This window comes from Lepisosteus platostomus, chromosome 17 (assembly GCF_059453375.1).
Source record: "Lepisosteus platostomus isolate fLepPlt1 chromosome 17, fLepPlt1.hap1, whole genome shotgun sequence".
Taxonomy (NCBI): Eukaryota; Metazoa; Chordata; class Actinopteri; order Semionotiformes; family Lepisosteidae; genus Lepisosteus; species Lepisosteus platostomus.
The window spans coordinates 11,579,284-11,594,171 of record NC_142627.1 but is presented as its reverse complement, the minus strand read 5'-3'; the positions used below and the strand labels follow the sequence as shown (position 1 = coordinate 11,594,171).

At 35.0% G+C, this 14,888-nt stretch overlaps 1 protein-coding gene and 1 long non-coding RNA gene across 6 annotated transcripts in view; one reads left to right on the top strand and one right to left on the bottom strand.

The window, feature by feature from the left end:
* Window positions 1-7,951, bottom strand: part of sptlc3 (serine palmitoyltransferase, long chain base subunit 3) — a 40,124-nt gene extending 32,173 nt beyond the window's left edge. Inside the window, exons 1-4 of one of the 4 annotated variants that reach the window (XM_088610091.1) lie at window positions 7,463-7,944; window positions 4,679-4,870; window positions 3,213-3,367; window positions 2,433-2,575 (exon numbers count right to left, since the gene is read on the bottom strand). In XM_088610091.1, the coding sequence (XP_088466217.1) occupies window positions 2,433-2,575; window positions 3,213-3,367; window positions 4,679-4,870; window positions 7,463-7,582 (610 nt within the window). In that variant the 5' untranslated portion in view covers window positions 7,583-7,944. Of the gene's footprint in view, window positions 1-2,432; window positions 2,576-3,212; window positions 3,368-4,678; window positions 4,871-7,010; window positions 7,157-7,462 lie in introns of those variants that run through there. The other 3 variants (XM_088610090.1, XM_088610092.1, XM_088610093.1) reach the window with 3 other exon arrangements.
* Window positions 5,902-14,888, top strand: part of LOC148646142 (uncharacterized) — a 68,566-nt gene continuing 59,579 nt past the window's right edge. Inside the window, exons 1-2 of one of the 2 annotated variants that reach the window (XR_015927932.1) lie at window positions 5,902-6,027; window positions 6,184-6,248. This is a non-coding gene — a long non-coding RNA (uncharacterized LOC148646142). Of the gene's footprint in view, window positions 6,249-14,888 lie in introns of both variants that reach the window. The other variant, XR_015927931.1, reaches the window with a different exon arrangement.

Below are 14,888 nucleotides of genomic sequence, written 5' to 3'. Positions count from 1 at the left end.
ACTCTGAATGTTAGTAGTGAAAAAATAACTTCTGACAATGATTTTCTAATGTGAAATACACCCAGCTTGTCCAGACATTGCTGAAAATCAATGCAGTCTACCAATATGCACCCTACAAGGCTACATTTTAGAATACATACAGTATAATTCTTCACCAACAGGTATATACAAAACAAATGTTTTTCACCTTTGATTATAACTCAGTCATAGACGAGGAGCTTATTGCTGGTTACAGTAGGGTCAGAATACTCCCCAGCCCATAAAAGAACCAGCACCACAGAGATGTGAGGCACACACTTACTGCCACAACACTGTTCTGCCTCTATATAAATATAAAAAGTTAATATATGTTTTCAATAGCAGACTTGCTGTTACAAATGGTGTTACGCCAAGAGAACTTTGTTGCTGAATGTAATTATCTGTCTCCATAAACCACTTAATGACTATGAAAAACACTGTAAAAACGTCTTCAAAATACAAAAAAGCTTTAAAAATCCTTCAGGGAACAAATTTTAACAAACACTTTTTTCAGCTTGTTTCCATTTATACAACTGTTTTATACAACTTTTATTGTGGTATAAATCTATTCTTGTTATTGGACAGTGTTTCAATAACTGGTAACACAATACCAAACAATTTTCTGCTCATTCTGAAAGGGGACATGTCCCTACAGTGTCCTAGTTTCATTTGTCATCTGGGCTTTGTGCTACAAAAAACAGGAACTAAAACAACAGCTAAATTACAACCCAATTAAATTTGTTAAAGAAGATTTTAACTACAGTATACATGAAGGGAACGTAACCAGATCAGAGTTGTTTCTGGGGGTGGGGGGCATGATGTTTCTATCCTTTTTTCTATATTTCATGATAGTTCTATCATTTAAAAAATTCTAATTAAAAATGATGTAAATACATTTTATATCATAATAATTCAACCATTTTTATTTATTATATTAGTGACTAAAGATCAGATTGCCAAATATCATTATATATAATTTTTGTAAATGAATATTTAATTTCTTGGAAGGCATAGCTAAAATATGCGATAAAGTGACTAAAATACCAGAAGATGGGGTTCGCTTTCCGTTCAAGTACATATAAGGAAGAGAAACCTGGTTTCCAAGTTTCTGCTGTTTGAAAATTATATGGATGAATGGTTCATGAGGGACTGATGAGTTTGTTATAAAGCAGCCTAAAAACTGTTCCACCAAACAAACAATGTTTCTTCACAAATACTGTTCTGGAAAATGAGTAACATTTTTTAAAACAAAGCCAAAATCCAAAAAAATGTGCCAGGGCGTTTTGAAAGCAGTTTAGCTAACGCAGTTGCTTCTAGAACATTAAGTTCTGGTGGGTCACCTGAAGAAGGCTCCACGGCCAAAACGTTTTGTTCTCTTTCTTCTTTTTTTCAGCATGGAATAAACCTATTACTTGTTCCTCTAGAACATTAATATTGTTGGTGAAATTATTTCAAGCTCATTTCCAACACAGAATATTTAACCAAGACATTTTATGCTTAGAAAATTTGAATGTGTTAATTCTAAATTCTTGTTAATTTTCACTTCTCTCCAGACACTCTGATCAGTTGGACAGTGCCTAGATCCATATTTCTATTGGTTCCCCTTTCAGTTCTTTTACTGTCATTCCCAGAACCCGCAGTAAAAGCATTAAGTACATCCAAAACATTAATAGAGTACTAGAAATATCATAAGGTACAAAGGTGCTGACTTCTAATTGACTGGATATTTACTGTTCCTTAGAATGGACGTTTTATCATCAAAGTCCGTTTATCATGTTAGCCTTGTGTTGAGACTCATTTGTGTTATTGATTAGCTTCATAATAACAGACTTATTACACTGTAGTGAACCGTATTATTGAGCTCAGCCATGTTGACACATTACCTGAGGCTTCAACAGAATAACCACCAACAGGCCTATTTCTGAAAACTACAGGGGTAGGAGGAAAAGATTAGATGAATGTCAGAATCAGATGGTGTGAGATAAGAAACAAAGACTGGCAGAAAGGTACACAATAGACTTTGAAACAAAACTCAAAGAACACAATATACAAAATATTGCATAACAAAGCCCTACTTAAAATCACAGGATCAAAAAGAAAAGCTCTTGTCAAGTCCCACAAAGCTCAACTGTTTCAAAAGAGAACATACATAAACAACTAGGACTGTCAAGTTTATGTGAAATTATTTGCAGTGGAAAAGAATGCTTTATTAGTGCAGCAAAGCATGACAAAGTCTGGAGTAAACCTAACCACAGGAACAGACCAACAATGGTCTACCAGAAATGTTTAAGATGCAAATAGCTGTCTCTGCTCTCAAACTAGTCTTGGATCTTTCCGATCCTTCAAGTATGTGACAACTAATGACCTACTTATTTAGAACAAAAGAAAACAGTAAACAAATGGCCACCACTCACCCATTTCCTGTCGGGTACTGCAAACCCCAACACCATACTCCTTTGTTGTGTCTGCCACCGTTTCTAAGAAGTTATTTTCTGCAAAGCCCAGATAGTTGTAGGAACCCATATTTATCACATTTTTAATTGCCTTCCCTGTGTGTCTGCAAAGAAAGAATAATGAGAATAGCATAAAATCTTAACCTTAACCTTCTTTTTTATATGTTGTTACATATAAGGGGGGCTGATTTTGGTCTGTGGGCACTCTGTGGACTAAATTCCTAGTCTTCTTAATTTGCAAATAACCATAATTCCTCTACACTGGGAAATAGTAAGTTATTCATCATTATTATAAATACTCTTATCCTGGTTATGACAGTACATATTGTAAATACAAGCCAAGTATAAAACTATGTTTTGTCAAGTGTTCTATCTAGCATTCACAGTCCAATGTAAGTTATTTGCTCAGTCACATATATACTGTATAGTTATATAACTATATATCTAACAGAAGAAAACAAGCAGCAGAATTTTGTAATTTTGCAAAGATTACTGAGATTCTGTGGCTTGAGCAGGCTTTTTTCCACTTTGAAAATCCCCACAATGCGAACAGATATCATCATACAACAGGCCTATAGCAGAGCAATGTCATTAGGGGGATACATGTGCAGACTTAATCCATAACAGAAAATGCTCTGAGGCCTTTAGTAAGTAAGCCCATTAATAACCCAGTCACTTAGGAGTGCATGAGTGCTCTTCTGGCATTTTTTTCTATTTCACCAAGCTGAGGACCTACGATACCTGAAAGTCCAGTTGTAATCATCAGTGACCCTCTCCATGAGATCAAATACAGGGCCTGGCAGACTACAAATGGGTCGGTTCCAGTTGTCTCGGACTCTCATGTACAGATTTCGTGTGTAGAAGTTCTCAAAATCCTGATAAAGTGGAACAAAGTCCTGGAAAATAAATTTAAATCACTTGAAGTCTGACCAAGTATGTATTTGCCCCTTCTTTAACATGAATTCTACCTCCTTCCAGTGATTTCAGCCTTGGGGGATGCTAATAACAAAGAATTCAAAGTAACACAACCCTAGGAAACAGACCTTCAGTTAAGAAAACAAAAGACAGCCTATCTATTCCAAGGTGAGGGCTGTCATTAGATTCACATTAAAAGTTGTTTTGTTGTCCTGCTTAAGCATCTACCGTTGCTACAGCACAGCAACAAATGACGAAAGAATAATGGTCACAAAGTTCACACTTTGTCACAGAAGCAATAATAAAATGGCTTCACCAATTTAAAGAGACAGGGATTTAAACGCAGCTGAATACTTTAAATGTGCCTGCTATAGATTTTATTCAACCTCTTTAAAGATGTACAGACCTTACAGACAAGGGCAAGGGCACACCGTAAAAAGCTGTGCTTGTTCAGCAATGTGGGTAGTGGAACACTGAGTGAAGAGCAGTAAAGCCTTGTTGGAAATTAGAATGATTGACGTAAATGTCAACATGAGAATAAATGCCTTCAGCACATGCAACAAAACCTAAGACACACTCATCTGTTGTGTCCCTTAAACTGTCAGCAACAGGAATACCAACTGTGCGTGTATGTGCTGTAAGCAACACAAGTCAACAACATAAACATGCTAGGGACATTCAAGTCCTGCCATTCTATCATCTTTAAAAGATGTTTAAGGCCAAGTTATATTTTCATTTATCTTGCTACCCCAAACAGATGTCTTGATTAATTTTCAGTAGATGACTTGACTAGGAGTGTTCCTCCTCATCTTCCACCTAGAACTGAATTTTTGATGGGATCTTAAAAGAGGTTCACTATGAAATGAAGAAGAGCCAGCAAGTCAGCAACGAAGAACTGAAGAATAATGTGAATCTCACTAGGAAAGAATTGCAACTTTAAGCGGGTCACATCCCTCTTTCATTTCCTCAAATTCAACTGTTATAAGTGGCTTTACACTGCCAGAATAGAGGGTTGGCATATGGGAATCACTGAAAAAAAAACACATAAAAATGGACATTTCATATGATGTTTGTTGCATTAAATTTCTTATTCGAATAGTCATTGCCTATTGCCACACAAGAGACCATTTATTATGAAGTAATGTCACTTTGGGAGATTGAGATAAACTGAGTTTATTAAATTCATTCCCGGCTGAAGCCAAAGACAATCTTTAGTAACAGGGTCTAGCATAAATGTTAGGGCTTGAAAGAAACAGATGAACCTCCATGAAAATGTAGCCAGCCCACATTACCTTCTGCTCCTCCCTTTCCTGTGCAATGTGACACTTCTCAAGGCCAATGGCTCTAAGAAAGTCTCTGAAGTAGCCAAAGAGTGTCACAACCCCAAAGCCCAAATAGGTGAGGACAGCGACATAAAGAGGGGCCTGCTCAAAGGATTCCTTATACTTCCACTTCTGTAGGTCTCCTTTTGCAGTGCCATTTTTCTACAACAAAACCAGATAAGAAGAACTTATGAAAACCAATCCCGAATAAGTGGTGACAAAGGGTGAAAATGGGAATTTTGAAGACTCTCCTCAAACACAGACTTTAAATTACTGCTATTTAGTATGTATTCTTCCATGAAAACCTGACAAACAATTCCCAAAGAAGATTAATGATATATAATAAAATATTTTTAACAATTTGTTTATGAACAATTTTTTTATAATTTTAGATTTAATACAAGATCACAGTGTTGAACATTTAATGAAAAACTTCTTAAATTCTTAAATACAGCAGGGTCTGAAGACTGAAAAGTACTATAGGTGTATTTTAAAAACTGAAAATCATACTTTAAACTTAACACTAAACTGTGAAATAATACAAGCTAAAATCAGTGACTACATAGTAATATGTCAATATTTCAAATAAGATTTGACATTTGATAGAAAAGTCCCAGTTTCACACATGAGAAACAGAAGAATCACATCTAGCAAGTCTTACTGTAAAGACACTGGTAATATATCTTCAACTTTATTTCCTAATCGTTTTAATACATTACCAATAAATGTAGATAAAATATGTTACTCCTGGCCAAAACTGAAAGAAGACATGAAGTTTATTTTGCCCTGCCTAACAAAACAAACCTTTCCTTCCTCATCTTTGAATTTAAGGAACTTAACATTTTCAACTCTGACATACAGAATCAACTAGCCTTTTTCAGAGTCAAGAGCTCATTTAATTGTTTATACAGGACTGTATTTGGATCTCTTGTAGAAAACATTTTTTTCTGCTAAACTCCAGAAATAATAAAAAGCTACACAAGCACTTCATATCATTCCATTTCTTAGTTCTTTATGAATCTCAGACATGCTGGGCTAAATTGTTTGCCATATACGTGCAAAAGCAAAGATTGATTTTTTCCAATGCAGTCATCACCATGTGATTGTTCTCAGAGGGAAACTGTGGTTTTGGATACTCAATTTCTGATGCATACTAGAATCTCAGATTCAGCAATAAATCGCAGAAGTGCTTTGAGGGTTGAGGGAGTGATGTTTTGATCTTCAGTAAATTCAAAAAGCCATAGTCAATATTGAGGCTAGCAGCTGCTGCAGGTAGTTCACCCAGCAAAACATGAACAACCCACATATAAAAATTGAAGGTAAGGTTCATGTTAGCTACACAAAAAATGAATGGCATTTCTTATATCAGCAAAACTGATATGAGAAATAGCTGATAAATGTGTGCATGGCCTGATTACATCGCTATACAGTATACGGAACAGAGCGTCAGTGTAGTCCCTTCTCCTGCTCCACAGGGATCCATGATTATTACAGTGTGATGCCAGAATAACTCTTCTGTGACTGCCCAGAGGCTGCTATGGTGAGTTTTGTCTCAAAACCTATTGAAATACTAGCCAGATTAAAAATGTTTTGTTTTTTTCTGGCAACATATACAGGGCATGTCAGCATCTCTTTAAACCTGTGGACTGGAACTTAGTAACAGCTTAGACTCAAGAGAACTACCACAAATTTCCCAGCTCTTATGTTTTTATTGTTTGACTGTATATATTTTATTATGGGCTATGACACAGTCTCACACTGAGATTCATTTAAATTTTTAGAACACATTTCCTCATTTAGAACAGTATTAATTTCTTAATAATAATGTGTGCAGGCAATACAAAAATACAGACAACAAAGTACATATTCAATATGTTCATGCATATTGTGAAACATCCCAACAAAGTCTCCCATTGGACCAAAATGAATATGTGTTTCATTTCCTGGAAGAAAATGTCTTATTATGAGTGCTGCCTTAATTCGGCAAAATTATGTTTATGTACATGTTTTAATTATTGAATTACCAAATATGTAAATGAACAAAATATAATGTAATATCCACATCTGTCCCATATGCAGATGTTGCCTAGTAACAATAAACTAAATTGAAAATGGGTGTTGCGTTAACAGGAGACATTTTTTTAAAGTGATAACTTGCCGCAAATAGACATGACATATCTATTTTTTACACCAGAAAGCTATTTCAGTACGCAATTCCTACATTTCTTATACCAATAACAATAATTTTCATAATTATCATTCGACTTTTTAAAAAAAAACTTTTAAGCTCCACTGCTCATACCTGCATTTCAGTTTGTCGACTGAAGTAGCACTTCCTCATACTTTCACGTTATTAGGGAAGCGAGTTGCTTTTCCTCACTTCTAAATATCGACTAAATATCGACTTAGTGACCGTTAAGCTTAAACCATTCACAAACATTGTCGAGGAATTGGCAGAAGAGTAGGTGCATTGCGTATCATGATTAATTACATATACAAAAGACATTTCTATGGAAACCGGGTTGGCTATTCCTTCTGACACCTTCCGTGAATTAATTTCCCAATTAAACCCGACAAAAAAACACCATTATAATATTTGTTTTACGTTAATTTTAGTTTGTTGTATTTACTGCACGATTGTTCATGGCAACGCTTACAACTTTAACTCCAAGTTAATATCTGGGTTGCCCTATATTTTAACAGCTCTAAATGAGTGTTAGGGCACCAGAAGGTTCACATTTCAGAGCTACTCACCTGATGGCAGTTTTTGCTGAATCCGTTTCTTGTAATACTGTCATTTTTTATGTTGTTCTGGTTTAAATGAAACTTTACGTTTCCATTGCGAACTATGTTAGCCGTGCTGGCCATGCTCATTCGATTCTAGATGGGGAGTGTTACAATGTAGGAAGTGGAGTCGAAAGCTGTTCGTTTTTTTTTTAAATCTAACCTCAGGTACCAAACCTGATGTAATGTACAGTATAGCTACAAGGAGAACGACCCCCCTCACGTCCTACCTTCCCTTTCCTTTTAGAAACTACAGAAGACACCGAATTGATTATTCATAGCTGATCCTTCTCTGTCGATCACAGCAACAGGTCAGACCTCCACCAGTGACAGGTTTACCTGTGCTTGGAGGTTAAACAACAGGGGCGGCACCAGTTCTGCGTTGCTCGGAGAAGGCGGAAAGGTGTTGCGCACTTGAAAGACCAGAAAACTATTCTACCAAGACAACCTGGAAGAGATAAGACTAATACCTACGTAAAGGTATTTTCAAAGGAAAAAAATCGCGACAAGTTGAAATGTTAAGGATATTTTAAGGAGTGGTATAGCAGGTATACTGTATATTACACCGTTCTTCTAGCATTTTTAATTAGAATTAGAATTTATTACACAACACTTTGTTATGAGAGAAGTGCAATGAGCAATGACGCTTTCAATGGCCATACAGTACTTACAGTTCAAGTGATACACTTTGTCTCGGCTAAAGTTAAAAGAAGAAAATTAATGCATCCTTCTATGAATATCCCAGCAGGATTTGTGTTTTCAAGAGGTTCTGCATAAAACCTGTTGGGTGACATAATTTACTCATTGGTGGACCCATCCCAAGTCAAAGCGTTAGGCATGATAAACAAAACTAGAGCCCGGAACATAGATCTGTAGTGTAGATATACTGTAGTAGCAAGAAAATCAACACTACTGATACATTCTTAGTTTCCTATCTGTATTTTTATTGCACGTTGTATCAGTGAAACATCAGAACTTAAATAAATTGCATTAGGTCTTCAGAAACCCAACTGAATTATTAAAATTATTTATTGTTGTTATTTATTCAATTTTAAATTATAAAGATATGCTTCTCTCATAAAAAGAAAGTGAAACAACAATTGTAACAAAGCAAAATGCAGATGGTACACAAAATAAGCCAAGTTAAGTTTCTTTGGCAGATGTTAACATTTTAAGAAGTCGTTAACATTTTAGATTTGAGTTTTAGATTTCATTTAGAAGCTTTGTAACTTGTAATTAACTTGTAATATATTAGCACAGCATTAATAAAGCATCAGTAGCTGACCTATACTAATGATTAGTTACACTTTTACTAAAAAATATCATAATGCTGTTTAGTACATAGTAATGGATATTTAATTGCTCATATGTTTCCAGAATAGAAATATTTGAAATACCTTGCATACAGACAAAATGCCTGACGCACACAACACAAAACTGTTAATATAGTAAACAATCCGGTAAAGTGGCTGAGAAAGGACAGTTTTTGTGTATGCATATAAAAGGTGATATCAGTGGGTTATAATCAGATAAAACTAAAATGAGATCCAAACTGGGATGTTATCAAAGCCTTGTGTGATGTTCATTCAAAGAAACTGTGACCAAAACAAAATAAAACAACAACAAAACCATTTTGATTTCATACCGTTAATGATTTTTTAAAATTATGTGTTGTATTTGTAAATCCTTTCTGTTAAATAAAAAGTTAGAAAAAAGTTGCTGCAGGAGATGTATTACTGTCCTTCTATTAAAGAAGCCAGGTAGGAGCTGAGTCAACAGAGACGTCAGAGTACTCGTCGTAAATTGTTTTAATTTAGTCAAATTTTTATTTTTGAGTTTAAAGTTGAAGGGTATAATGATTAAACCTTTGTGAAACTGATATTGAAAATCCAAATATTCAGTTTTTTACACAGAGCTTTAGCTAGATTTTTCAAAGTGCAGAGTCATTTCAAAATAATGACTAAGACTGTCAGTTTACAGTACCTATGACCTTGTAGAAGCTGTAGTTCTGGGTGTCAGCAGATTCTTTATGTTTGTCGATAAAGCTGTGGACAGGGAGAAATAGAAAAAATATGACGTTTCTAGGTATGTTAGGAATTTTTACCTGTAGGTATCACTGCTCCAGGGAAAAAAGGTGTCATATCATGTTATCATCAACTACTGCAGGGTTGTCCACACCTGGTCCTGCAGGGGCAATGTGTCTGTGGATTTTAATTCCAACCTGGTTCCTAGTGACATACTGTAAATGAGCTAATTATTGGTGCAATAGACCAATTTAACATTCTCTGCCAGCTTATCAGGTCCTACTGCTTTACAGAGACCTAGAAAACCAGCATAAACACCAAGCTAGCAGGTCCTGGGATGGGTGTACATTTCAAAACTACAGCTTCAGTAAGTTGGAAACCTTGGTGGAAGAGAATCATATTCAAGATCAGTTTCAGTTCCTTAAGGATTCATTAAAACGATTATCAGGTACATCACTTTTCTTTTCTATTTTTTTATTACAGAAGATGATGATAGATCCTGTACATTTATTTAAACTTTACTGGTATAGTCTGGGGGAAGTACAGTAATGCAGTAGTTAGCATTGGTGCTTCACAGCATTGGGGCCCTGAGTTCAATTCCGGACCTGGGGTGCTTCCTGTGTTTGCATGGATTTCCTCTGGGTCTTCTCCCAGAGATTAATTGGCTTCAGGGAAAACTTGCCCTGGTGTGAGTGTGTGTGTCTGTGTGTGCCCTCTAATGGACTGGCATCCTGTCCAGGGTGTATCCTGTCTTGTGCCTGTTACTTGCCAAGATTGGCTGAGGTTCACCTACTGTATGACCCTTAACTGAATAAAACGACTAGAAAATGGATGGATGGTATAATTTGCACTTCGTTGTATGAAAAAAAGAAACAAACTAGGAAAAACTTGTAGTAGAGTGAGTGATATTTTAAAGAAAGAGGAACATATCAAATGTTCCAAAAACCAATAATCAGGGTCCAGAATTCAGAAGGTTTTGCATCTCTTTTAGTTATAAAAAAAGTTTTGCATCAGGGAGCAGAGCTGAATTGATCCAATTAAGGTTTTATTTGCACAAGTTTAAACTTTATCCACAAGTCATTTACTAGGGGTAGTCAGCCTTGATAATTCTACTCCAAACAAAAGATTCCAGACTTCAGAACAAAAATAAATAAAATATGGAACTGATCATCAATAGTGTAATTAATGAAGATTACTTTGATAATCAAGGATTAGTTTGAGCAAAGATTTGGAATGGAAGTGCTACGTTGACAACTCTACTATTAAACTGTTGACAAATTAAAAAGACTCAAATAATTAAAGACTTGAAAAAGCAAGGGGCCAGAGAATTCGTGTTGGGAACTGCTGATATAACGTCTAATTTGCGATCTTTCCCAATATTTTCTTATTTTTAGTGGTTTGCATTTCTTTATACTCATTGTGAAATACATGATTTGGGAGTCACATTCAAAAGCCTCAAAATCTGCAAACATAAAATGTTCAAATACACTAAAATGCTGTTAATGTATTGTGAAACTGGGACACATCATTGCTCATCTTGCAATGTTTTTAAGCAACATAGCTGCACCGCACATGAATCTTGCACACTTCCACACAACCCACTAGATGGCTGTATCGTATTCAGCTTAATCCTTTACTAAGTCTAATAGCAATTATCACACAATAATGGAAAATCATGTCAGCAGAGTTTTCAAGTCACATGGTTTTTGCTCATTTATCTCCAGCTGTGACCCAACTCTTCTGAAAAGACATCAGAATGGATATAGTTAGAAGTGAAATAAAATACTTTGGTGAAGCACAGTTGACTTTGAAGTGTATCAATCCTCCATTATGTCTGCATCCCTTAAGACATAGTTCAGTAAACATTGAGTGGAATATACACAATTATTAATTCCTAATGAGCATAAGGATTAATTTTAAAACAACCTAGATGAAATCAGATAAAGTGTAAATGTGAAATCCAAAACAGTTTCTTATCTATATGGTTCAATAACCATATACCGTACATAATGTGTTTAATTTTTACTTTTGTGTTCAAATTTTAATAGCAGAATTATCATTCTGTATTCATTCAGTCACACACCACTTAACAGCACACTGCATTGTTGGAAAACATTGTGTCAACCATGTTATATTTTAATTTGTAAAACCCATAAATATAAGCTACATTGCTAGTTCAGACCTGTCAAATATGACCTAAAGTTTCTAGACATGGTTTATGCCGAAGGGTGTAGCAGTGCAAGAGAAAGTGTGGGAACATATTTTGGATAAACTACTATGTGTTGTAACAGAGAGTGGGTGAGTGGCTGATACTGCACATTTCTGGGTGGAGTTCAAAACATTAACTGACTTTTTGTTTTGAGTTAATTAAAATAATTATCAAGATATCTTTTTCAATTCATTAATTGAATAAAAAAATAAACATCATGAGAATGTATCTGCATTGACACAACTGCAAGCTTGAAGAGAAAAACTCCAAAGATATGATTAAAAAACAACAGTCTGAAGGCAGGCAAGTCATGAGTCCAAAACTGCATTAAACCTGGAAAAAACGTACACATAATATTATGTAGTATATTGCCCCACAATTTAAATATTTAAAACATTTTAATAATCCAATAATTATCAAATGATTAGAAATCATTGGCTAAATGTTTAAAGCATCTGTGTTCCTGGTTACATGGACCATTTTTTACTTTTAATAGTATTCTTATGAAGAACAGCAAAACTAAGACAAAAAAACAAGCAGGAAAATTTCCCTAACATTATTGTTACCTTCAACAAGAGGTTAATATAATGAAAATGAAACTGTGTATGTTAACTAAAGTCACAGGATTAAATATGTTGTTTCATAGATCGCACAAAAATGTTGGTTATTTAAGTTGATTACAGGAGGTTCCCCCAACAGAAGTGTGCCATTTTAGAAGTCCAGTCATAATACAAATCAACACTCGTTATTTTTGTGGCATGTGTCCAGAATATTTTTTCCTGAAATCTTCATTTAAATTGCTAACATGCGTGGCTCTGGGAGATAATGTCCCTTTGATGTGAACAAATGCTGTTTTAATTTGGAGCACTGTAGCCCTTAAGGATGTCTGATGCCATTAAAATATTTTGTAGACATTTTTACACCAGCAGAAGTAGATTTTCCCCCCTAATTACATGACACTTTTGCCACAAACATTGCACATGATATAATTGTAGCTCAATCCTGGCATAACACTGTCATACTGTCACCATTTCTGCATTCAACTGTCACTTTTAATTTAACAGACTAAGTTTGGACTTCACAAAACAGTGCCCTTAGCTGTCTATGGCTTGATTAGGACTGGAATGTAACTCTTTATGTGGACACTGGATAGAATTCAGTGTTACAGCTACAGTACTGTAAAACACAGTTTCAGACCAGATCTGTTCATCTTAATTAGCTAAACACTGACAAGTCTGCTTGGCAACCAGGTATTTTGCTTTCACAACTACAGTACTTTCCTAGAAGTTATCAAATAAACCACTGAAATGAACTACCAGTGAAATTAATTTAGCATGGCGATGGCTGAAGATATATAGTTTATTTTTCTTTCTAATGTTTTTTACAGTTACTAATACTGTATAAAGCTGTGCTGGAAATGGCCTAAGAAAAGATGAAAAGATGGCTTCTGTGCCATCACAAAAGTATTTTTGCATACTTCTGAATTGTATGTTTGGGGACCTTTGTGTAAGTCTTGCAGCTTGTGAAATAAAAATGGATTTTGTGTTCCTGTGAAGGAGACAATCTGTTTTTTTTTTCTTTTTGACTTGCTGTTGAGGCAGGTACTGTACATTAAGTATTGGAATTGCATTTCTGTAACCAGAATACAATCCACCTTTTGAATGAATTAAATTCATTTTTTTTCCTGCTTGAATTAATGCCTGGATCAATACAAGAGAAAAACGCTATATTGGAATAATCAGTCAGTGGATTGTTGCTTTAGAACACTATGGCAAGCTCTTCAGTAAGCTTACATATGCTATTCCTTTTCAAACGATGTAACAGAAATAAACAGCAAAAGTTTAATTGTATGTATTTCATTGTATTGGTCATTGTGTTTATATCTATGAATGTTTTCCATCTTATCATGAAGCTATTTTTAATATTTTGCTTGTAATACCGTTTTGAAGGAAATAGATTTATCAGTTTATTTAGTCATGAGTTGGGCTCAGAAAAAAATACTTTTTTAGTTGTTGTGAATTTGATAAGTGCCATACCAATCTTTTGGTTCCAAACTATCCTCAGCTTTGCTACATATGGTTATAGTACACTGTTCAGATGAGCTGGATTATACTCATCCATTACCCAGTGAAAAGCTCACAAATAATATGTTGGATCCTGACATTATCTTTTCTCTGAATCTGGCAAAATCAGTTGTTTATTTTACTGTATTCTACACATAAAACAGAAATCATTTGTTTGTATAGTACTATGTTAAATATATATGTATATAAACAGATTTTTTTCTCTTAAAAGTGTTGATGAAGTATTGTCTCTCCACCTAGTGGTCAAAGGAGATTTTGCATCAAGTGTTTGCTTGATGCACTGAAATTTACAAGGTGCTGTTTTTGACTACTGGCGTATTTGTAGTTTTATCTGGGACAAAAAAGAAGAAAACTGAGACTGATATTATATTCAAACCAAGCTGATCAACTATCCATTAGTACTGTATGAAGTCATTTTGTGAATGAGTTAATGGACAAATGTGAGGTCTGTGCACGGATTTCCAGCAAACCAGGGGAAACTGCACATAAAACAGTAGTATCCCTGTTTTCACACTTCTAACAAGAAGACATAATGAAAATCGGAAGGTTTCCTTTAGTTTTACTACTCAGGGTTTGTGGGTGAAGGTCTTGTCACACAGGCTCCTTAAAAAAAGTGTGGCAGTCTCGAGCTATATTTATATTTGCCCTGTGGGGCCATTAAATCACATTGGTTCTTCATCACTGGGGTCTGGCCTGATTTCTAGGCTGCATCTCTAAGCAAAAGAGGGAATATATAAAAAATTCATTTTTGCTTAGGCTGCGTGTGTGTGTTTTGGCTATATGTAATATATGCAGGCTGTCAAAACTTTCTAAAGATGTGAAAAAAGCAGAAGCCAGTCAATACCAGCAGCAGAAAAATAACTCCCATTAAGCTATTAAGTCCTTTGGAAAAACTAGTAAAGAGAAGGGAAATTAAAGTGCTGAAGACAAATAGACCAGCAGTAAGTAATCTCTCCTGGTTGTTCTGAAGAAGATGACATCCTTATATCTTTGTGCTGTTTTAGGATGCTGAGAAGCACATTTGTTAAAGGTTTATAAAACAAAGCAAAAATCTTTGTAGGATCCTTGTAGGAACCTTT